General features: G+C 36.4%; 1 protein-coding gene across 4 annotated transcripts in view; it reads right to left on the minus strand.

The window, feature by feature from the left end:
- lrp1bb (low density lipoprotein receptor-related protein 1Bb) overlaps positions 1-24,865 on the minus strand; it is a 338,038-nt gene that overhangs the window by 122,234 nt on the left and 190,939 nt on the right. For all 4 annotated transcript variants that reach the window (XM_032567549.1, XM_032567548.1, XM_032567546.1 and 1 more), the window contains exons 19-27: positions 18,266-18,346; positions 17,989-18,159; positions 17,033-17,215; positions 13,220-13,420; positions 10,015-10,260; positions 5,927-6,124; positions 4,687-4,891; positions 1,070-1,234; positions 527-771 (exon numbers count right to left, since the gene is read on the minus strand). In XM_032567549.1, the coding sequence (XP_032423440.1) occupies positions 527-771; positions 1,070-1,234; positions 4,687-4,891; positions 5,927-6,124; positions 10,015-10,260; positions 13,220-13,420; positions 17,033-17,215; positions 17,989-18,159; positions 18,266-18,346 (1,695 nt within the window). The remainder of the gene's footprint in view (positions 1-526; positions 772-1,069; positions 1,235-4,686; positions 4,892-5,926; positions 6,125-10,014; positions 10,261-13,219; positions 13,421-17,032; positions 17,216-17,988; positions 18,160-18,265; positions 18,347-24,865) is intronic.

A 24,865-nucleotide genomic window follows, 5' to 3' on the forward strand; every position in this document is an offset into this window, starting at 1 on the left:
TTACCTTGTGTTAAACACAACACAAGGTAAGCCGTCATATCAATAAGGAAATAAAATTTCCTTATTGACTGTAAGAGAACAATATTTTGATCAGAACAGTCAATATACCTGTAAAGTAGTGTTTGAAATGAACCAATTATGCTCTTTATATTGAATGTCTTGGCTAAAACACATTAAACACATATTGATTTTTATTTTAACCAGCCCTCTTTACTCAGATTCAGTTCATAAAAGAAAGCAAAAAATATTGTATTTGCATGAGTCAATTACAATAATTTGGAAATAAAGAAAAACAGATTCAAAGGTAGCATTAATCTTAAGTGGCTTATTCTCTGCATGAGTACTATTTTTCAGTCAGGCACCTGCTGGTTGACTGACAAGTCAAATGAAGGCAGAGGCAGAAGCTAAAACTAATTATATATGGCTTTATTTTGTAATTGCATTATGAGCCCAGTATGAGACTGACTTTAACTTTAAAAGACAGAGTGTCCTACATCAATATCTAGTGATTCCACACAGTTCTCACCTTGTGGTTGCCGGCTGGGATGGAAGATCTGCAAGTCGAAAGGTTGAGCACTTGTCTTCTGGATGACAGTGACGTTTTGACCTGTCCACTTATTGGCTCTGGCTAATGTGTTTGTTCTCCAGTCTGTCCAATAGACATTTCCACCAAAGAGAGACACAGCAAAGGGATGGGACAGGTATTCATGGCCCCTGAGGATTTCTATGACCTCAGTGCCATCGTAGAGTGCAGAGAAAATGGCATCCGAGCTGTTACAGAAGAACCAACACCATATCAAAGTTTAAACTTCTGCTTTAATGTCCTTAAAGTACAAGATGGAGTGAGATCAAAGTGAAACCTTCCAATCCACTGATGGAACTGTTAAAATGTTCAAGAGCCATAGAGTGGCATTTTTTTAAAGTCTATAAATATTGCATGTCTTGCATAATTTAATGCCCACTAGGAGAATAAGATGATAAAATTTCCTTTGGTGAAACTTTTGCAGTATTTAATGGCATATAAGAATTAAATGGTTACAATTTTTGCACACAATCTGAAATTACTAACCGTGCATCTGTCCAAACAATTCTTTTTTCTAAATGATCCAGTGTTAGTCCATTAGGCCAGGCTCCAATCTCCATATCCTTAAACACAATGTGTCTTCCACTCCCACTCATGGAAGCAGCCTCAATTCTTGGAAATGTTGCATCCCAGTCAGTCCAGAAGAGGATTCTTGAAACAGAAACAAGATGTGGCTATTAGCATCTATTCTTCTTTGCGGCTGTGGAAGATTGAAAGCATCAAGGTACTGAATGCAATTAGAGTTTCTCATCAAAGAAAGACAGAAAACAGTAATTATGGATATGGTATTGCATCTGTGTTATGTAACACAAACAGCAGTCCTGATGAATGCCCAAGAATAGCAGTGTCCCAGTGAAATTCTTAACCATCTATGACAAGCCAGCAGGTTGAGTTTTTTAAAACAATATTTTCCTAACAGGCGTGTTCTGATCACAACTTTTTAAAATTATTTGTGTATTTGTATTTGTGTTTCTTGACTAAGCTTAACTCCTAATACCATTTGATGATCTAGGATGGTCTACAGTTTGAGATTTTGTCAGCAACAGGAAGCCAAGGGACCACAAAAATCACAACCCAATAAAGCATGTTTTGACAGCGTTGCAGGTTTTCTGTTTATTATACTTGTTCATTTATTACATTGGTACATTTTATATATCTCAACTTTAGCTAAATTTGCCATTCAGCCACCCGTAGTTATTTTGTCACGAGAAGATTCTAATGATCACATGGCTTTTCACAAAGATGTTTATTCCTTATAGTAGTGCTAGTAGGGTTGCCAGTTCTCATGCACCATGTATCTTAAACCCATTCTGGACTCATTGACTTTTAAAGCTGGCTAAAGAACTTCAAAAGAAAACCAAGGCCCCATGTATCACTGACAGTGTGTAGCCTCTTCCTATCAGAGAACTCTGCTTCTGTACATTCACTGTCAACTAAGTCATCCAAAATTAACAAGAAAATGGGTGCTCAAATTTAAATTACATACTGACGACAACAAAACCGTGTTAGGAAGAAATATATCTGTACAGATCAATAGGCTTATTCACTTGATAAGACCTCAGTGATCAATCACCCACTCCTTTGAGTGGATTCAAGTAATAAGATTAGAATTATTGCCCCGTAATGGAAATGCGCCTTTAGGTACCAAAAGTACCCATTAATCCTACTCTCTACAGTCATGAAATGTAGTCTAGTCATCCTTTCAAATGTGAACAAGTACAAAAAGAAGAGTCTGAGCATATAACTCATTCCTTAAAAGTGTTAAATTGATTTTTTGGGATGTCTGGGCTTTTCCAAAGTCTCCAACCACTGGCTTTCAGATTAAATTAAGCCAATGTAGATACAGTATCTAAAGAAAATTTGTTGTAACATTTCAACAGCAGAGAAAAATAGTTTATTATAAAAGTTCCTAAAATTTCATATTTTGAAAAGGTGATGGAGTTCTTTGAAGTTCTTATCTTTCACATCTTGCTGAGAGTAGAATATAATTCAATCAGGCTCTAATTGCTAAATTAATGGGAAATAGGTGTTTAACAGTGAACTAAAATTCCTCAAATGTTATTTTTTGATACAACAGCAGTAGGACACTCGAATTTAAAAGTCACACATTAAAGAAGATATGTAATAGCTAACTATAAAAATACTAAAATCAAATAAGCAAGACATTTATTTAATTATTTTCGTGTGTATTTTATAAAATAGGTCCCATTTTAAACAAGGTTTCTGAAGGTTTCTAAGAGAAACCTGGTATATTGATAATATTATTATCAATAATAATAATTATTGATAATAATATTATCAATATACCAGGTGTGGTAATGGTTAAAGAAGCAAATCAATACTTTTCTGAAGGGAAACACAAGAACTCAGACTTATACAAACTAAGGCAAAGGCCAACATAACATTTTTTTATACAATTCATATCTCAAGACATTGAGCCAAATTCATAGTAGCATTGAATCTGTAAAACACACAAGAAAACTATACATCATCCAACAGGTCTAGACAAAATTATTCATAATTATTAAGGTCCAACTGTAAGCACTATTATAAATAAACCAGGCAGGCGATGTGAAAAATTAAGAATTGAAGCAACATTTTTCTTTGTTTTGTTTTGACCACAATCTATACAGAGCATAAAAACTGAACATTATACTTTAATGGAAGGTTACACTGGTATTCAACCCTCTCTCCCAGGTCCAATACTCAGCTCAGGGAGCCACAGTCCACTGATAACAGCAATGTTATGTATCCAAGGCAGAGGACTAGCTGCAAGGAGGTGACATTAGGTTACAGCAGCAGCGAACACCATCATTTTCTTTGCCCTACTTACATCCCTAAATCTTTAAAATCTTTCTCTTACATAAAGAAGAAAACCAAGGAAGGAAAGACAGACTTAATATCTTGTACAACACATTTCTTTCAAAGCTGTGGCTGCTGCTGGACAACCTGCAGAATAGATTCTAACAATATTCCAAAGGTGCCACAAAAAACACCACAAAGAGGATTTTAAGGTTGGCAGTCACTCAGTCCTGGATAGGTTGAGCATCAGCCCTGCTGTGTCAAACCGTACTTTGAAGAAGTACCGGGACAGGGTAGCTGATGAAATAGGATATGGATATATATAAATACAAGAAAATGTACTTTCAAATTTGTTTTAAGACAATGCAGATAAGAAAAAAGTTGGACCACTATACAATTCACATCACTCTGTCTCATTCCAATAGGTCTTTTGATACCACTTTATTTGACGGGTTGTGAATAAGACTGTCATGACACCGTCATAAACATGACATAACACCTGTCATGAGTAAGTCTTCATGGATATTTATGACTGTTGTCATAAAGTGTCATTTTTTAAATCATGACACTTTTAATACAAAGTTGACATTATTCAAAATGTCTTCATTATGACAACTTGACCAAGAAATCATGATCTGCCATAAATTTGTTATAAAAGTATTACTGATTAAACTTTAAAAATTATGTAGCTTTATGTTATGTTACTCATGACAGGTGTTATGTCATGTTTGTGACAGTGTCATGACAGTCTTATTCACAACCCGTCAAATAAAGTGTTACCGGCCTTTTTTCCATTTTGCAATGGCAACTTTATCAACAGCTTTACATGCACACTTTACACTATGTCATTATTCAAGCTTGAACTCTAGTCTTACTAGTTGTTTCTGGCAAAGCAATATTTGGTATAGTCAGTCCTCTCTTTGCTGACAACAGGGAGAATAAAACATTTGCTGTCAGTCACAAAGATGACTTTACAAACCATCTCCTTGTCCTACTCTGCAGGGTAAATGAGGACTGAATTTTAGGAATTGTACCTAGAGGGGACCAATTCAAAAAAGAACAAGGTTTCTCCTTTGCTTTTTATCCATAATAGCTGTAGTGTCGAGGAACAGAATTTTTATGGAACAAGAGTAAATGAGTAGTAGATTATTTGAAAGGGTTGAAATGGTATTGGAGTATTTGCTCCCTGTGATTTTGATGTTCAGGAAAAAGAACCAATGCATTATTTTTAATGTATTCTATAAGACCTTGACTCCTTGAATTATTTCTAGTGTTAGCAGCAGTGGAAAAAAAAAACATACCCCTGTCCTGGGTCGAGAGCAATGGCTCGTGGGTGCTCCATGCCTCCCGCGATCAGAGTGGTCCGCATTTCTCCGTTAAGCTTGGCCACCTCAATCTGGTCCAAATTGCTGTCAATCCAATAGAGTTTCCCTGTAATCCAGTCCACAGCCAGGCCCTCTGGGGTGGCTAGCCCATGCTGAACAACCACCTCAATACCTGCCACTCCTAAAACAATATTGACAAGACAATAACGTGACTGTACTGCCGTGACTTTGAATGAATTCATAGAAAATGGCATGCATGGGGAATGCTGTCCATGAGGCAAAAGAGCATTGGGAGGCTGGATATAGCCATTTGACAAAGGAGGAAAACCTGTCTGGTGTTTTATGAAGGTTTCTTAAAAGAGTAGAATAGACCAAGCTGACAGGTCAGTTCGGCAGCTCCACAGACGGAGAAAAACTACCATTCACAAAAATACAAAGAGTAAAGTTCTGATTATTTTTGAAGGATAGATAAAATACCACAATACAGGTCTTCTGGCTCAATATTTTTCAGCTTGATTATGATATGAAAAATGATATTATGAACTTAAATCATGAGAGTGAAGTGAAGAACTGTGAAAATGTACTGCCCCCTTTAAAAAAGGTTTTTTGTTTTTTTGTCACACCAAAAAGCTTGAGATCATTGAATACATTTTACTATCACATAACAATAACCTGAATAAATACAAAGAGCAATGCTTAAAGGAAGGACATACTATCCAAAATCTAAATGCTCACTTTGTAGCTCATAATTTAAATGTGATTAACCACAAAAACAGAGCTGAATTTCATGAGCTGCATACAATAGAATACTGCTAAATTGCATAAACAGAGCCTATTTGACAGCATGAAGTTGACTAAAATTATCTAAATGCAATACATCATGTGCCTTTCCGAAGAAATTCAAGAACAGATTAGAACTGCTTTATGGTCTGGAAATAAAACGGCCCTTTGATAAAAGTAAACATAATTTTAAAACTTCTTAAGTGTGACAAAAGCTAAATTTTGTAAATGAGCAAAACATGTTTCATAGTACTGTAAAGACATAAGAATATGCATATATCTCTATTAGTGTTTTGAAACTATGTTGCGACAATTCTAGAGAAAAAAAATCATAAAACATGGATTTTTAAAGTTAGTACATAAAAGCACAGCCTCTTTCAAGTATATAACAAGTTTTAATGTACATCGATGCCCTTGTGTGTGCCCCAGTGCATACCACCCGTCTCCGAGAGCCTTCCTCTGTAGATCTTATCTTCCACCACGTCTGTCCAGTAAAGCAGGCTACGGTTAAAATGGAAGTCCAAAGCAATTGTGTTCCTCAGTCCTGGCACCAGCAGACTATAGTCTCGCTTGTGAAGGTCTATTCGTCTTATCTCATGTCGGATTGAGAAAATGATGAAAGCTTCAAAAGGATCTAGTCGCAGAGAGACACACAAAAAACAACCGCAACAATTTTTCTTCTTTTTTTCAAAGACACAATACAGAACATCAGGTGGCGAACACAGAGATTTTCGAACTAGATAACAAATTGCGCTTGTCTTTTCTTGAATCCATCATGAAGCAATAAACAAGTACACTCCTTTTTATGCAGACAGGAATTCGCGTTTTGATGGGTCCAACTATATAAATGCAGTGAGAACTTGTACTAAAATTACCTTGGAATAAGACATTTACAAAACAGATGGAATCAAGATACAAAAAAATGGTATGCTCATTGTATGTAATATATATAAATGTATGTATGTATAATGCATAGATGTTCAACTATAAATCATTTTAAAGGTGTGTTGCTTTGTTGGAGGATTTACAGGCCTAGCTGCCACAGGCCAAATGCAAGTAATTACAAAACATTGGCCAGTTTGCAATTTAAACAGGCAATTTCTACAAAGGGCCTGCTGGGAGCAGAAATGCACCTGAACCGCTGCCAGACTCGTGAAATAATACTAGAAGAAGAAAAAACTGAGTTGTAAAGTGACATTCCTTGTGTAATGCAGTTGGTAAAAAAACAAACAAACAAACAAAAAGTTTGTTAGGAAGACCTTAAGGATGATCTCAAAGTTGTTGTCACACTGCCACCAAACAAGCCATGTTGGCGGATTGATCGATGTATGATGTTTATCACATCTTTGACTTGTGTCATAGAATTAGAATAGACAACTCGATGAGTATTGTTTTGCTGTTTAAAAAGTACCTTTTTAAAATAGCAATCTTTAAACAGGTATTGAACATACTTTATAATAAGCCCACACTTTCCTTTTTTCTTTTTGGTCTGAAATAATATTTAACTTCAAATGTCATGTTTCCGTTACCTATGAGGGGAAAATCATCATATTTAACATTAAAAAATGCGTTTGAAAACACATCTTTATGTATTCATTATATATAATGTGGTTTACTTGTGGTGATAAAGTTCCTGAAATAAATGAACTGTTAAAATGTTTTTATGATTTATTGAACGGGTCTGTATGTCACATTAGATGTGTTCTCATGTTAAAAAGTGTATGTTTAGTGGGATCAAACATACAATTCACAGCAGTAAATTGCATCAAGTTTGGAAATCTTAGCTTTCTGGTGACATCACTATTTCTTTCTTTTACAGTATATTAATGGATCTATTAGTGGTTGTTAAAGAAAAAAATGTTTCCACCTGTGACTAAGCTGTGTTGTTTGAGGGTAGTTGGAAAGCCCCAAAAATCTAGTTATGTTTTAGACATCAGCTCTGGACCAGCTCTGCTAAAATTAACAGTGTGATTTTACATTGTTCTTGGGAAACATTAATAAAGCAGTAAAAAGGCTAAATTTATCTCTGATGATTAATTCTATTTATCATATTTTCCTGTGTAAGAAAGCAATTTGTAACTAAATCAGGGTATATCTGACTTTTATAGGATTGTTCTAATTTAAAAGCAGAAGTTGATTTTTTTATTTCTTTGTGCAAGCATTTTTTATACTATTTATTCCCAGTCTGATGGCTTGAGTAGTAAAAATGGTTTCAAACATATTTCAGCAGTTTAAACCGCCATGTGGTGCGCATTAATATTCATCAATTTCAGCCAAACCAGTTTGTTGCCAAACACTCTGAACATATGAAAATACTTTTCCAAAGAAGTAGATACAGTACATCCAGTCTTTTGAGGAATATGTTTTGCAGGGGCTCAAAAAAATTGCTAATTCTTGCTGCAGGTTGATGGTAAACAGTGTCTGAATATTAGACCTCCATGACTCTGCCTGTGGTTCTTTGTTTCAATCAGGAAGATTACTTCTACCTTCAGTGTAGCTCCTTTTCTTAGAAATGTTTGCTCTACCTAAATTCAATGTCTGACACCCATCTGAAACACAACTACTCATAAAAACAAATATTTTCAAAGCAACTTTTTTGTAAGCCTCATGTTCAAAACACTTTTAAGGCAACAGAGCTGTTTGCACACAAATATAATGAAAGCAATGTCCTTACTTTAGTCACTTGTTCCAGTTAGCAAACCAGCGACAATGCTTTCAGTGAAAAGATTTGTAGAAACACATCTTTTATCACTGAGATGTGAAAAGCAGAGAAATAACGTTCGCCTGGGACTTCACAATTAATCTAATAACACCTTCTTCGACATGAAATTGTGATATTAGTTTGCATGCAAAGACTGATGTTTGATTAACAAGGAGAGTCCCAATCAGCTTCAAACTAAAATAGTGTATTATTTTCTGGTGTTAATGTATGATTAGAGCTGAAACTGCTATCCATCCCAGAATGCAAGACAGAAGCAAGTCATCAAAATGGGGTCCATAAATCAGAATGTGACAAGCCAACAGCATGTGTGTCCCAATTGTATTTCAAGAGCTTTCTAGCAGTCTTATCAAATGGATTATCCAGTAGCAGCAATCAGTGGAGCAGACTTGAAATTTTTGATGTAACACAAAAATTTGAAACAAAATTTTTGATAACACATCTGTTTTGGGGGTAAACATCTGAACTGTCAAGTAAACCATCAAGCTTTATAGTTTGGGAAGACATGCTTCCCTCAGTAAGCATCAATGCAGATAAAAATGATAGGACTCATCACTATGGTGCATCTTAAAATTTTGAAATAATTTAGTTCAACCCATTCTAAATCAGCTTTCATTTCTGCACTCACAATCACCTCTCCACCTTTTCAGCACTCACATAGCCGAACAAAAAAATGTGTCTGTTCTGCAGTTTGACTTGAAATATTTTGAAACACCTAGTGCATTAATAAGTTTTATTTTTTACAATAAATAGGATCAGATGTTGACCAGTTTCAGTTCACCTAAGTAGTTGACCAGTTTCAGTTCACCTAAGTAGTTGACCTGGCTGTTGGAAACTCAAAAAGAGCAATCTTTTCGTATGAGTTATTAAAAAAATGAAGTCAGCAGAATCACAAAAGTGTAGGTATGGAGCAGAGTCGCCCTGTACTCGCACTACCAGCCTCCTTTAGATACTTATCTTGCTTAAAAGGAAGGTGGTCAGTAATTTGGAAATTAATGGTGTCTAAATTAGGTAAGCATTGCCTATTGCTGTAGTTAGGACAAAGCTTTATTGAAAGTACAGTTGACAAGCTGAAAGAATAGAACAGAATATGTGTGAAGCAATAGAATGCAGGCTAGCTAGCCAAGCTAAAGGTGATACTAATGAACCACCTAATATTAGCTTGCAGTGTTACTCAAAGAGCAGAAGGGCCAGGCGAGAAATATTACTTCCAAATTAAGTGAGTTGTTATACAGTATATTTTACTCAAGTCTTCCAACAGTGTGTCCATCTGTTGGAAATTGTCTTAAAACTACCTAATTATTTTACGGTCTCAATCTTTAAATTTATTTCATTACTTGTGACTGAAGTGAAACTTGCTACTTGGTGTTTTTAATATGTAAAAATCTATGTATACATCAAAGTGCAACAAATAACTTTTTTTTAAGCAATAGTAAAACCCAGTTGTACGGTGATTGCTCTGTCACACACATGCTAGGTCACCTCCACTCCAACTATAAAAAATGAATGACCACTCAAGGCAGAAAAGCGAGAAAAAAACATTTTTGAGAGAAATCTGATTCAGCTAAGATGTGACAGGTTATCGCATGACAAAAAAATAAAGATAGGAAATCAACCACAACTGTTAGATTTTCACTAAGTTAATAACTACATTTACAAAGAAAACCTAAATAATTAAAGATCATAGAGATGCCCTAACATAAAACTCAATTTTACAACAGAAACAAACACAAAGCAGCAACCACACAGCAACAAAACAGCCAGGGGCATCATGAAACAAACATTAAAAAGAAAGCCTCTGTTACCTATGCTGTGACAGCTGTCTCCATCTGCATCGAGTATCCATCCAGAATAACACGAGCACTTCACCGTGGTCTTGTACTGCTCACACACCTGGCTGCACTTCAGGTGACGGCTGCAGTAGTCCACTGCCTCGCATGTCTTGTTGCTTGAATCCAGGTGAAGTCCAGGGGGACAGGAACACACAACTCCTTTCCCTGGTGCCACCGTGCACTGGTGACTGCAGCCCCCTCTGGCTACAAGACACATGTCTTGGGAAAAGAGACAGGTAAGCAGTTCTTGGATAAACTGCCTCAGACAGAATAAAAATTGAATTCCAAAAGTATGGAATGTACTTGTCAATGTTCAGACTTAAATCTGAGCTCAAAAAGCTCAAAATTTGCTAAAAGTTAGCTTATATTCCTTCAATCAAAAAAAATGCAGGTTTTCATAAACCCTTAATATCAAGGTTTTCATGGGTTTTGATAACATAACCAGTTATAAAGTTTAGGCAATAATTGCTTTTTAACATAAGTGCTGTTTCTTTCTTAAAAATGACAGGTAGCCGTATTGACTCAGATTACATTTATCTGATATTAAAATATGATTTAATGATCTCGAACATTTAAGTGTGACGGAAAAAAATAGAAGAAATATGTAAGGGTCAAATACTTTTTCACAGTACTCTATTTAAGTCTCTGACTTTCCCAAAAATAAAATGGAGAAAAAAACTAACCTGGGGTGTCTTTATACGCCTTAATTAACCCTCCTGTTATGTTCGTTTCTAGGGTACAGCAAAAATGTTCGTGGGTCAATTTGACCCAGGGAGTGTTTAATCATGCAATAGTGTCAGAAACCAAAAAATTCCTCCAAAACATTTTTGTATCTGATTATTAACTCCAATACTAACCATTTCAATCAATATTTGTGCAATGATGTTTTATTATTTCTCAGAAATTAAGGATCAATGACGACAACCTGCTCATTTACTCATTTGGACATAAAAAATGGAATTTAGATTTTTAATGTCCACTGAAAAAAACCTAGACACAAAAAAACAATAATTTCCTTGAAGTTGACCTTTGGTAAATTATTTTATATTATACTTTTTTTTTTTACCAAAGGGTGATCTTTATAATTGAACTTGAGACACACATACTGTTCTGGGTCAAATTGACCCGCTGATTAAAATCAAGATAAATGAGTCATGCAGAGAGTATTTATGTTTTCATCCACTTCTGCTGAGTGTCACTCAGAGTGGGTGGAGTTTGTCCACAGGAACAGAAAAGATTCCCGTCAAAGGTTGTGTGAACACCTGCTTTCTCGCAGTTTCCTAGTGAAGTAAAGAGAATAGTGAGAAGGTGGGCTTGTGTGTGTGTGGTTGCGTGCGTGGGTGTGTGAGTGTGTGTGTGGTGAAATATGGTTCATAACTGCAAGGAAACATATAGAATTGGACATTTTAAAATCTTTTTTTGCACTTTAACCTGACTGCCGGGTCAAATTGACCCGAACAGTATCGATGTAAAAAGTAGACCTAGGGTTTGGTACAAATGTGTAACATGAATAAATTTTCAACTTATGTCTAGAGTGCACCTATTAAGACAAATAGAAAACGTTTCATGCAAAAAAAATGCTTCTATTTTTTTTTTTTAATTTGTAAATTTTAAAACGGGTCAATTTGACCCGGAACATAACAGGAGGGTTAAGACCATATTTTAGGATAGAATAAGATTACCCTCTCTAATCACCAAGAAATTTTTTTTTTTTGTCATGATTGTTACTGGAAGGTCTGAATCATGCTGAACTGGTCTAAATCAAGCAGACCCTTGAGGTTCCACTGAGCATAAACTAATAGCCCAAGATGAGCCAGCAGCCCACTTTTTGAGCCACAATAGCACTTCAGGGTCCTGCAGGAGCCCACTGAGGATTGGTTAGCAATGCTCTAGAAAATGAACCTCGATGTTTACACTACTCACTTTAACAGATTAAATTGCTACTGATAGTCACATGAGGGCATATTTTTGGTCTCTCCAAAGGCTTTTAGTGCACATTTGCCATTACCAGGAAGGAAGATTTTCTTTATGTTGTGTCTTGGGTCTCAGAAACAACAGATGCTGGTAACTTGTCAAGCACCAAGCTGCTGTGTGTGGAAGAAGGGGAATATAAAAAGACTGTGCTGGGACACTTTCAGCAAGCCGAACATCGTTTGAAAAAGAACAGGATGGACGTTTTAAATAAGAAATTGTACAAGTCACACATTGCCCACCTGGAAAATGGAAAGTTGCCCTAACAGTTCAAATTAATTTTTAAAGTTACATTGCATAGATATTATTTTCACCCTGGTAGGTTGTCTTTTTACAGTGTCTTGCAGAGTATTCACAAATGTGAAGCATTTTAAAACATTTTCAAGTTAAAACCAAAGCTTGTATTTTTAGGAATTATGTATGATGTTGGATTGTAGTTAGAATGCCTAAAAATTAAGTATTTTGGTCAGCGTGCAAAAACATCATGTGTGGAGGAAAAGCAAAACATGTGCATGCTACTTATGGTGGAAAATGTTGATGGTAGAACCATATTATGGGAATACCTTTCTCTACTTGACTGCTGATGTTCATAAACTGGTTCTGTTCAATCTGACTGAGACTGAACTATTTTGCAAAAAAGGATGGGCAAAAAAAATTTGTCTGTTAGCCTATCACATAAAATTCAAATTCTATTTAGAATGGGAAAACTTGGAAAAAGTTGAATAGGTATTACAGCTTTTAAAAGGCTGAGTGCTTTTGTTCATGATTATGCTCTATAGAAAATTGAAAATATAAAAACTTCACAACTTAGAAAAAAAAAAAAAAACTTTTTCTACTTTTGTGTCAACAGATACTTAAATGTGTCATTTTGCTGTCAGGATAATGCACAGAGCAGTGAGGGTGCATTGGTTATTTTACTTGGCTACTGTTGACTTGCCAGCAGAGCTAAACCCATCAGACACCTTTGGGATGAATTGTAATGCAGCTTGTGAGCGTGATTTAACAACAGGCATTAAAAACCTTGGTGAGAGCCTTCCAGGGGCAGTGATAGTTGTTACAACAGCCAAAATAATCAGGGTGGTGGAAAGAGATTTTCAGTAATCACCTGTAAAGTTTGCTATTCACAATTCTTTTGGCACAGTAACTATTTAAGGATTTTTTTCACCTAATGGGATGTGAAGATAACAATAAAACAAAAAAAAATTACCACAGATGGGTCCTTCATCTGAACGGTCAGCACAGTCGACTTTGCCATTGCAGATCTTATCAGGCGTCAGGCATACTAAGCTATCGTTAGCACAAGGGTACTTTGGGGGCTTGCAAACAGACGATTCACATGACTCTTCATCAGATCGGTCCTCACAGTCAATGTCTCCATCACATACCCAACTCTTTGTGATGCACTTGCCTGTAAAGTATTAGAGGCTGAGGTTAACAGAGGCCGTTCAAACTCAGGTAAACATCAACTTGTTTTTCTAAACCTGTTTTAGGGCTCAGGCATTTATTTCTGTGCTGAACTTAGCTTTCTAAACTTGGCCCATTTTCAGGCAAGAAACTGCTTGACTTTTTAGTTTCTTTCTCTAACTATAGATGATTAGGAGGTTTTAATTTAAAAAAAGGTTACTGAAGCAATGCAGATTTGGAGTTTGTTAAGTTGTCATAGTTTGTGTTTTAGGTGTCATCTCCTTTTTAACATTTTATTTTGTACTTGTGGGATTATAGCCAGATAACACTTGTGTAGTTAAATCATTTTTGCTATAAGTGTCTAATTTTATGTGAGATTGTATAAACACTCAAACCTTTCCATCTTTAAAATATGAATGAAACAATGGAAGGAGGGATGGATGAATGGATCTAAGTGAGCTGGTTTGTCATCAATCCTACGGATTGTTTGGACACCAGAATGAAAAATCTATTTTTCCAACCAAGGAAAAACCTTCCTTACTATGCTTCTGTTAATCTTTAATTAATCAAAACATTTCTTCCGAAGACTTTCCATCAATGCTCATTACTGGTTTCTTTTACACAGTTAAAAGGAAATGATTCCTTAAATGTTGTTGTAACTCAACTCAAGGTACTCTATTTTCTAAGAATGGGTAAAAACTTTATTTTTCAATGTGGATTTATAAACCTAACATTTTCATTTCCAGGAGGGTTTTATACATCCCATTGTCTTCCACACCAAATGTTATAAGTGAAATTCACGCAAAAGTTAAAAAACATCCAGTTATTTTAAACAGTGTGATGAAAAGTATTTCAGTTACAACTTCTTGCTCTTGTTCCCACCCAAATGATTCAGATCACCAAACTGATTAATATCAAATACGCATAATCTGCATAAAGAAGGGTGTGCTTTTATTTAGTCAGGGAAAAACTAGATTCAAATCAATATCTTTTTTGGTCACATTTGCCAAATTTCAACCTGCAATATTGCTAAGACTTCTTGGGGAAAAAAAGAAGTTTTAGTTGTTTTAGAAAGTCTCAAAGTAAACCTGACAAAAAACTAAGTAAAAAAAGTCATGCCACCAATCAAACATTGTCTTGTTGCTGCAGCGGCAACAAAATATTTTGCCAAAATTAATGGGGCTAAAAACCCTGAAAAAGAACGTCTGAATGACCGTCTATCGCTCTCTCATTCTTCCTGCAACGAAGTTCAATCAAAACAATTCTTCAAAGAACAGTTGGATAAAAATTTTCCACAGCGTTGCAAGAGACACATTGTTACTGCCAATGATGGTTACTGTTGTTGTCTAGGGTTGCACAAACAGTAGTTAATTTTAGGGGCCAATTACTTTTTTATAAGCAGTCAGATGCATTTGGATAGCTTTTTCACCATAATAAAAAAAATAAAATTAGAAAACGACATTTTGGATTTGCTCAGGTTATCTTTTGCTTAAAATTTGTTCAGTGATCTGAAACACTTAACTGTGACAAAAAAGCATAAACCAGAAATATTTTCAGGGGGATAAATACTTTTTCAAAGCGCTGCATGTAAAACTCCACAGTGTTTTACCCAAATTGAACTTGAAGGTTTTTGCATATTGCCAGTGAAGGCACTCATCTCTTGTGGAGAGGACAACAGCACCAGTGCAGAGAAGTGTGACACAGTGGAATTAGAGTAATTAATAATTGTAGTCTAATCAACCCGTCACCATGCAGCATAGCCTCCATTCTTGATAAAAGCTGTCTGGGGAGAAACAGCAAAAAGGTGAAGGGCAAAATTCAGAGTAACAGTCTAATTCTGGCGTAATTCAAATACTTGATGTAAAAACGTGCTAAGTTTGAATAGATGGACTCAAAACTGCCTATATTAAAGATGTCCTGATTGTGGGAACAATAATCTACTGCACATTCTTTGAGAGATCAACACAGAAATAAAAAATAAACTATGGAAATAAGTATATAGATTTTTTTGTTTAATATAAAATAGGTGATGTTGAAAACAAATGAAGAAATGGGACGGGCCATGGGAAAAGCAGGACCAAGTTGCCACAGCACAAACAAAGGAAAATAAGAAGAAACATACATTTCTGATAAAATCGCAAAAGTTCACTTTTGTATGCACACCTTCCCAGTCATACATTCTGGGGTGTGGGGTTATTGAAAAGTAATGTAAATGAACAGCCTTTGTTACCACCGGGGCATATCTTCTTCATTTTTATATATTTATTTTTTATGCGTTTGACATCACTGCAAAGCTTAGAATAATACACTTTCTGAATCTGTAAATAACTCAAAGCGCCCCCGGGGAGATTTGTTCCAAGCTTTGTCGTGGCCAGTCACAAATACTTGGATTTCCTGCTTTGAAAGAAGCTGGGTGGAGAGCAAATGATCTTAAGTTTGCTGATATCTTGTTACATTTTCATTGTGATGGGTTGACAGTTTGCAGATAAACACAGCAAAAAAAATTGCTGTGATACAGGACTACGGTAAATCTTTAAGCCTTTCAATCTAAGATTGAATTACAAAGTGCTTCATAATTTTAATAGATTTTTTGTTTGTGGCCTGGACATTTATGTCTCATTAGCTTTGTGGAAAATTTATTCAGAAATTATTTTTGATGAAACCATAAATAATTTTTACATTGCATCTATATGCCAACTCAGCCTGTATTTCTTATTAAGTTAATTTGCTATTTTAGTTTTGTTATTCTTCCCTTTTAGAAACTGCTTCTGGCCCAATGCTTCTGAGTTTGGCAGTATCTATTTTCTTGAGAAAGTAATTGAGGGCGTTATTGGCATTAATTAATTTTGACATTAATTGATTTTCTTTCCCACTGAATGCAGTCTTGCCTTACAACCTTTGTGCCTAGGAGTGTCTCTTTCCTGTACAGAGGAATTAATGTGACTAATGCTTCCTTAATTTTATTTTCTGTTCTTGTTCTACTTTCCCATAAATAAATTAAAAAAAACTCCTAACCCAATGCTTTGACCCGTTTCTTCTTTTCTACATGACTTTTTACAACTTAGCTGGTTGCAGATAGCCACTTATACTGAGCAATGTTCTGCTAGACATTAATTCATGTTACGAGGAAGTAATTGTTGCCTCATAGGTGCAAATAATTCTTGAACATTTTAGCCTTTTGTATTAAATGCCAAAATGAGTGTGATTTACTCTTCTTTCATTGTAGTTAAACAGTATGAATTTGACTAAATGACTGCCTTGAACAGGAACAAATTATATTGATTTGATTCCATTTGGACCAAACTGCACTCCATAAGATTTTACATGAATTGCACCTGTTGCCTTGTGAAGTGCCTTAAGAAGACATTAATTCTGAATTGAAGCTTTGTTTTTAACTGGATTAATTTAAATTAAATGCCTTTTGTTTTGTCTTTTTGTATGCATGCTTAATGAATATTACTTCAATGAAAACAAGGACAATATTTGGTAACGTCTGAAAAAGAGAAGAAATGTCAGTAAGATTAATTAATTTACCAATAACTACCCAGCAGATAAAGCTGCTGTAGTGCAATAAATTTTTTAGGATTATTTTTACTTCCGAGATTCCATTGACAACCTGTATCTTTGCATGTAAACTTGGCCTTCGGGTCACACATCCTTTTGGTGCCCTCACAGTCTTTCTCATCACTTCCGTCCTCACAGTCCTTGTCTCCATCACACCTCCAACGTTCAGGGATGCAGGTTCCATCCTCAACACAATGGAACTCATCCCCACTGCATTCAATCACAGATGGGAGCACTGGAACAAAAGTAATCCAACAATTAATGCTTCACAATTCCACTCAGCAACATCACAACACTGAAACGCACAATAGTAATTGGCCTGTTTTTTTGTTTGTTTGTTTATTTGTTTTTAGAAAATATTCTTTTTACATTTCAAAAGATCTATTTATTGTCAGAGAATGTGTTTATGGGAAGTAGTTCAATTCCAAAGTTTGTTCAAGCTTGCTGATTTGTTTAATAGTGGGTTACTAGATGAGCAATGGATTTATTGGAATATAAAAGGCATTCGCATCATTGTTCAGTTTAATAATACACGTATGACAACAAGTTCCCACCGGATGTTAATATTTTTACTTTTGTTTTTCACATAAAAGATTTTTGAATCACAACATGCCAAGAAGGTAATGATTTGAGACATCTATTGTGTGTTTTAGGTATTAAGTTGAAGTCACAATTGATCATTTGCTTCACTAAAACCAAAACCTGGCTTTTTTTTTTCTCACTCCAAACAACAAAGACGTAGCCTTATCTCTTTCAATCCACTGAGTAGACACAGTGAGGATGGAGAGTGCAGCAGTTTACATCAGAGTAGTGTGATGAATTATCTCCACATTTTAGTGACAAGCAACTGAGCTGTGATCCTTTTTCTAGTGTTGGATTAGCTCCCTGTAATAATTAGATTATATAGTTCAATTCCCATTGGAAAAAGGTCTAACTATAGCTTTCTTTGCACAGTCAAAATTAAATAAATAAACCTAATCAACCCTAAAGAGAAACAGACATTCTTACATGCAGGTCCACCTCTGCAGGTTGTGTTCTCATCACTAAAATCACCACAGTCGTTGTCACCATCACAAGCCCAGTCTGCTGGAATACAGCGCCCACTGGTACACTGAAACTGAGTGTTTGAACAGCTCTGCATGCAGCCCACTTCATCACTGCCATCGCCACAGTCATCATCTGCGGACAAAGACAACATTCACAAAGAATATCAGAGGTGATACATTTAATACTAGTCAAAGGGCATACTTGTTAACTAGAAAACTGGCTGATTAGTTGCGCTCACCTGAATCGCAGTGCCACTTGACACTGATGCAGCGTCCATTTGAGCAGCTGAATTCAGTCAGGGGCTGGCATGTAGGGAAAGCTGGAGAAAAGGAGAGGAAAAAATTATTTGTCAAATTAAAGAGAATCCAACTTGTATGAGAGGTTGTCTAGGAGTACTCTAAAATGGCATTCTATGCTTTCATAATTTTAGAAAAAGGATGGTTTCCTGAACTAATTTGCACTGTGCTTCTCCTAATTTCAATTTATCTACAAGAATATTCCTTAAGAAATTTGTATGGTGCAGACATTTGTATGATATGTGGTTCATAACACTGTAATCAATATTTCATATCTGGGTATATGGGCTAAATTTAGCGTTAAAATAGCTTCATGAACCAAATTTTTATTTTGACGTTTTATTTCAGGGGTTAGACAGTCTTTGCCTGAGACTATTGTAGGGTTTAAACAGACTAGTTCAACTCAAGGACAAAACACCAAAACACATGCTCCGCACAGTGTGGTATATGCAATCTACTGCAGTGATGAATTTTATGACCTCTACATTAGGGACACAAAACAGCAGCTACACAACACAGAAGAGACACCTAAATTGTGTGGTTCAACTTCATCTGTGGGTGAGGGAAACTCTTTTGAAGATAACAATATGCATGTTTTGGACAAGGACAAGTGGTTTGAGAGAGCAGTTAAGCAGCCAAAACCAACACTAAACGAAGAGGTGGCCTTAGCCTGAAGCTTTTTTCAATGTTACAGTGCAGGATTGAGTCATTTACCTTCTGAGATGAGACCAGATGAGCTCGCATGTTAGCATGATTAAGGGATATATTTGAATCATTAAGTGATTCGTGTGAGCTTAATGAACCTATGAATGTAGCTGTTTTCACTACAATTTATAAGCTTAACACTTCTAAGTCATGTTTAGAACAAAAGTAGTGTTTTGGATTATGGTAAAACATTCAAGAAAAAAGGAGAAGTCCAGTTGTCTTTCATTTTAAACCCTTTGGATCACAATGTCTTAGGTGGCTAAGAATCTACACCAATATAGCACCACATTAGCTTCATTAATCACAAGTCTTAAATCCACTGCAATGCCTGCAACGCATCGACTTTGTGAACCAAAGCCCTCAGAAAGCTAGCATACGGTTCAATTAGCACTCAAGAAACAACTCATTAAAAATGTAAGCATATTTCTCCAGAGTATATATATATTTCTTTGTGTGTTACGGTCATTTTTGATTGTGTCCAGACAGTAAGGGAGGGAGACAGAGAAAAGGGAGAACATGGTCCAGGGCCAGGGGTCAATCCCTTTACAGCTGAATTCTAGACACTGTACAAAGGTGTGCCTGCTCTAGACATATGGAGCACTATCCAAATAGAAGTCTAAAATGGAGGACAATATTTGGTGGCCGTTTAGTCAATTAAGCAATTTGTTTTCTGAGAAAGTTAACTTTTAAGTAAGTAGAATGTAGTCTATAATAAACAAAGTACTTATATTTGGATATGGAGATAGTAAAGTCTCCATTATCCAGGCTGTAATGTTGTCATGCAGAGGAAAAGAGTGACTGACAAAAGTTTGCAAAGACTGAAAAAATATCGTATAAATCCCTGCAATTCATTAATCACTTATTCTCAATGTCACCAAGAAACTATGGCCGTGCTCTCCAATCTAAAAAGTATCCATAGTGCTGATTTGGAAATACTTGCCAAATTCTTTGGTACTGGTGACCCTGATTATAAGTGCAAAATAATGTGAAATTCCACTTCTGATTAAAGCTTTGTGCTCATGGAAGCCTTGAAGTGCTGTGGTTTCTTTCAGAATGAGTTCTGTCTTCACATTTCATTTGTTGCTCAATGCGTCCAGTCATACAACCAGATGTAGAACACGCTTGGCCATGAAACAGAATGCAGTCTTCACACAAACAGCTTTCACCCGTCATTAGCTTACTATTCATTCAAAGACAGATAACACAGTATATGCAAAAAGCTTTTGATATTAATTTCCTACTTTCGATTTATCTTACAGTTGTTTTTCCTGTCACCTACCTTAGCATATTATGAGTTTTCTCATTTTTCTCTTTTTGTTAACTTAATAGAAATCCATTGTGTACCATTCCCAGCTTTGTCATCACCTGAGATTTAATAAAGAAAAATCTCATGAACTATTTTGGCTTACTTTAAAACATATTTTTTTTTTACTAGTGATAGGAAATGTATAGGAAAACTAAATATTTTTCTGTTTTTGTGGACTGATGACATTGTCAGAATCGACATCTGAATTCCCATCACATATCGGCCTAATTTTGGTATACTTTGTACAGAAGGGTTATTGACGTCCCTAAGAAATGCAAGTCTCTATTTGAATTGATTCGTTGGCAGTCTGCTGTAGCTGCATGGTATACCTTTAATGCTGTGGAGAAGGTATCATTATCATATTAGTGTCATCTAAAGAACGCTGCACTTCCCTCAAATGTAATGGGTCTTACTGACAGGATGTGACTGCCTGGAATTTAACGTTTGTTAAGAATGGAGCACGAGCATACATAAATAATGAGGGTTTCAAGTAAACAGCGAGCATAGCTAAAAATGAAACACCAGTATCTATAAATAATGACGCCATCGAGAGAGTCCAGCAGAAGCCACTGTGTGACAACCACTAAACTACTGACAAACAAAATCCAAATTAACATCAATCTCTGAGGCAGCCACCACCGAGCTTCAGGTGCTCCAAAACCCACAGTAGCTCCACTGATGCTAAGTGAGCTGCCAGAGCTTCACAGAAGAGTGCCTGCAGAGAAGTGATGCCTGAGGAAGCTCAGACAACAGTAAGGGGAGAGAATATGTTTTGCTGCACAGCTTGATTATGATTGAATGAAGCCGAGCATGAACTTTAATTACTGCTTTACACCCCGGCTGTTTGTGACTGCGTACTGAAGCGGCTTAGGACACACAAAGGGAGGCTGATGCGATATGGCACAGAGCAGCGTTTGGCAAACATCAATCACCGTTAAAGGGCTGATTTAATACAAATAGTGATTACGGAGAATCTTCAAACCTTTTCCCTGATCCTTTAAATGTATGCTGCTAATACATCTACTTCAACCTCACTGCTAAAAACAGCTTTTGCACCCTCAAACGCCCCTTTACCCTCTCACATAATAAAAGGTTAAATACATCTTCAAAGAGCTCTAAAAACCTTGGGCTATCATAGTGTCTGATGTTTTTTATGTTTTCTAAGATTTATCCAGAACACTGCAACTTTTAACTCACTGAACTTAGCTGACAGATTGTATAATACCACAGAGGCACTACTTAAGAACAGTGAGCTACTGTGCAAAAGTATCCTGTTTACGCTGCATCATTCCTTTAAGCTGTTGCCACCAGTGAGGAAGTGTTTAGTTTTTGGTCCAAAGAACACAACATCAATAATTCAGCCTCAAAATTCTCTCAACGGAATGTAGTAATGGGTGTGAAAATAACTATGTATTCGAAATGAGTAAGCAGCTCTGACTAACATTCATTTTCATAGAAGTAGAGATGACTAGTGCTTTGGCAAAACTCTAGCCTCTGCCAGCAAAGCAGGCCTTGCCGTTCTGTACAATTTAGCAGCCTTTCAGAAATGAGAAGTTCCACCTGGGTGATTGTTCAGTTCTGCAGTGGAATAAGTTGCACTAAGCATAAAAACAGCAAAAAAAACCAAAAAAAAAAAAAACCTTCTCATTTCAGTAATTATCAAAATTAGTCTGTGAAGCAGCACATAAGCATGTCATCACAAACAAACTGACCTGGTAATCATCAGAGCCTAAAATGTAGCATACAACATGTTTCTTGTAGCTACAATACAGTCCACAAGGATAAATCACAGCATGTTTAGGTGTTAAATATGGAATTATTATCTCAGAAGAACACAAAATATGACTTTGTAAATATATTTTCACACATAGTTTGTTAAAAAAAATCACAGGTACAAAGATTCTTCTGAACATATTTCTTCCGTAGTAATTTTCTCATGTGTTTTGATTATTGCATACATTCAGAAAATGATATTAAATCATGATTTGTGACTGGTACAAAGCATTTATAAATCTGTTCCTATATCTCTTCCAAACAAAGCTTTTATAAACAGTATCTGACATAGATTAACTTCAATAGACAAACAATCATCAGTAGGCCTGTCGCGATAAACGGTAAATCAATTAATCCTACGATAAATTAAAACTATCGACGTCATTTTAATTATCGGCATTATCGTCTCTTCCGGCCTTTTTCTCTTTCTGTTGATGACACCGAATGAAAAAAGGCTCAACTCGAGTGCTCTCCACTGACCCTCCCTTCCTCATTTTACTTAGTGTAATGCCCAGCGCACACGAGCTGTCGGCCCATTTTCGAAACCTGACAGACCACACATTAGCCGACAGAAATCCTAGGTATAACGGTTCGATCGGGTTCGGTCCTGCCATGTGGTGTCCAACAATGGGCACAAAATAATGGCTACAAGTCCAGTGAACTAATTTTAAAACCAGGCATTAATCAATGCTTTACTACAATCTATCTGCAGTGCATGTGGCTAGTGTCAGCGTAAAGTCCTGACCGAATGAAAATCATTATAGCCTATTTACGTCACGTTAACGAAGAACAGCTGAAAAGTTGCCGGGTTTATCAACTGCGGTAGCAATTTCGCTCCAACTCCTCCCCTTGTCATTTCTATATTCTTTGCATGTTGAATAAACATTAATGTTGTTTCCACATATCATCTCCAATGTCCGCTGGACTTCGGGTTGCGCCGTGTCAGCTGTTTGGGATTCCCCGACGTAATTTCCCCTGAGAAAGCGTGGAGGAGAATCCACGCTTTCTGATTGGCTACCTGTCACATTGAACAGGTGGAGTTAAAGCTCCCAGTCGGGGAAAACCCCTGATTTAGATCGGAGCGGCCACGACGATCTACCGTAACACACCACACAATCTTAGAAAGATCAACGTTTTAAGATTGTCGTAAGGGGAAAAATAGGAGCAAAAAATCATGAAGTGTGAACTATTGCATCAGGTAGTCGAATGTGCCCATCTTCTCTATTTAAATCTAATTATTACTGAAGGGCAACATAATATACAGACTTCATAATCTTTTGGTTGAATGCAGTATTTATTTCCACTTTGGCTTTATGTTGTTTAGTTGTTTTTTTTTTTCAAGTGAGTTTTTTGTTAATGGAGACTGAGAATCCATTTTATTTTTGTTTTTGGTTGTTTTGTTTATTTTGTTCATCATTTCCAGTGTTAAATATTCTTTTGAAAATAAAGTGTATCTATCTTCGGCAGGAAATCGCATCCATTATTACGTCATTTACATTAAATCAGTGTAAAAAAGTCTTCAAACAATATTATCGTTTATCGCAATCATTTTTGAGATAATTAATTGTTGAGCAAAATTTGCTATCGTGACAGGCCTAATCATCAGCATTTTCTAATCACCAGTCATCTTGACATGTGCAAACAGAAATGTGAAAAATGAATGAAACAGACAGAAAATGTGACTCAACCCACCACCAACACATCTGTCTTCAGCCTAAACAAATGGTACAACTTTTAAGCCTCTTTCACACGCTTGCAAATCTACCCTGCATTTCTTTAGCACATTGATAAATCACATTCTAACAACACTGTTGTATGGATTTGAAACTGTAAAATTTATAATAAGAGTTCCAGCTAAGCTAAGCATCCACTGTCCTTTCAGACATGTTAAGATACCGTAGACAATTTATTAATAGGCAATAAATTAATAGATTAACTCTGAAATTAATTAATTAATGCAGAAATCATCATATTGTGGAGCCACAAAACAGTGAAACAAATACATTCCACTCTGCCTTTCTATTCCTTACCAAAGCAGATGGGTAATTTCAAATCATACTTTTTCAGAAAAAAAGATCTTTCGAGTCAGCCACTTAAGCGGGAAGGCCTTACATGAAAATGTACCAACTGTAAAAGGAATGGCAGTAAATCTAATATAGTAATGCAGACCTTTCTTGACAAAAAAGACCTTCTTAATGGGAAGCTGTTGAGTGGATGTATGGTAACTAATTAGAAACACAGAAAATAATTCAGTGGCATTTTGCTGCATCATTTATGCAAGAAACATAGCTGAGCTTCATATAAACACAAAAAAAGGTTCTTTGACTACTGTGTCGACTACTATTTGATGCTGCTCAAACTGGACTAACTTCTTTTTACTCCAAGCCTTGCTTCAGTTCAACACAAAAAGCAACTCCGTGGGAAATGCCATCCATCCATCCATCCATCTTCTTCCGCTTATCCGAGGTCGGGTCGCGGGGGTAGCAGCTTCAGAAGGGAGGCCCAGACTTCCCTCTCCCCAGCCACTTCTTCTAGCTCCTCCGGGGGAATCCCGAGGCGTTCCCAGGCCAGCCGAGAGACATAGTCCCTCCAGCGTGTCCTGGGTCTTCCCCGGGGCCTCCTCCCGGTGGGACGTGCCCGGAACACCTCACCAGGGAGGCGTCCAGGAGGCATCCTGACCAGATGCCCGAGCCACCTCAACTGGCTCCTCTCGATGTGAAGGAGCAGCGGCTCTACTCTGAGTCCCTCCCGGATGACT

Source organism: Xiphophorus hellerii, chromosome 7 (assembly GCF_003331165.1).
Source record: "Xiphophorus hellerii strain 12219 chromosome 7, Xiphophorus_hellerii-4.1, whole genome shotgun sequence".
Classification (NCBI taxonomy): Eukaryota; Metazoa; Chordata; class Actinopteri; order Cyprinodontiformes; family Poeciliidae; genus Xiphophorus; species Xiphophorus hellerii.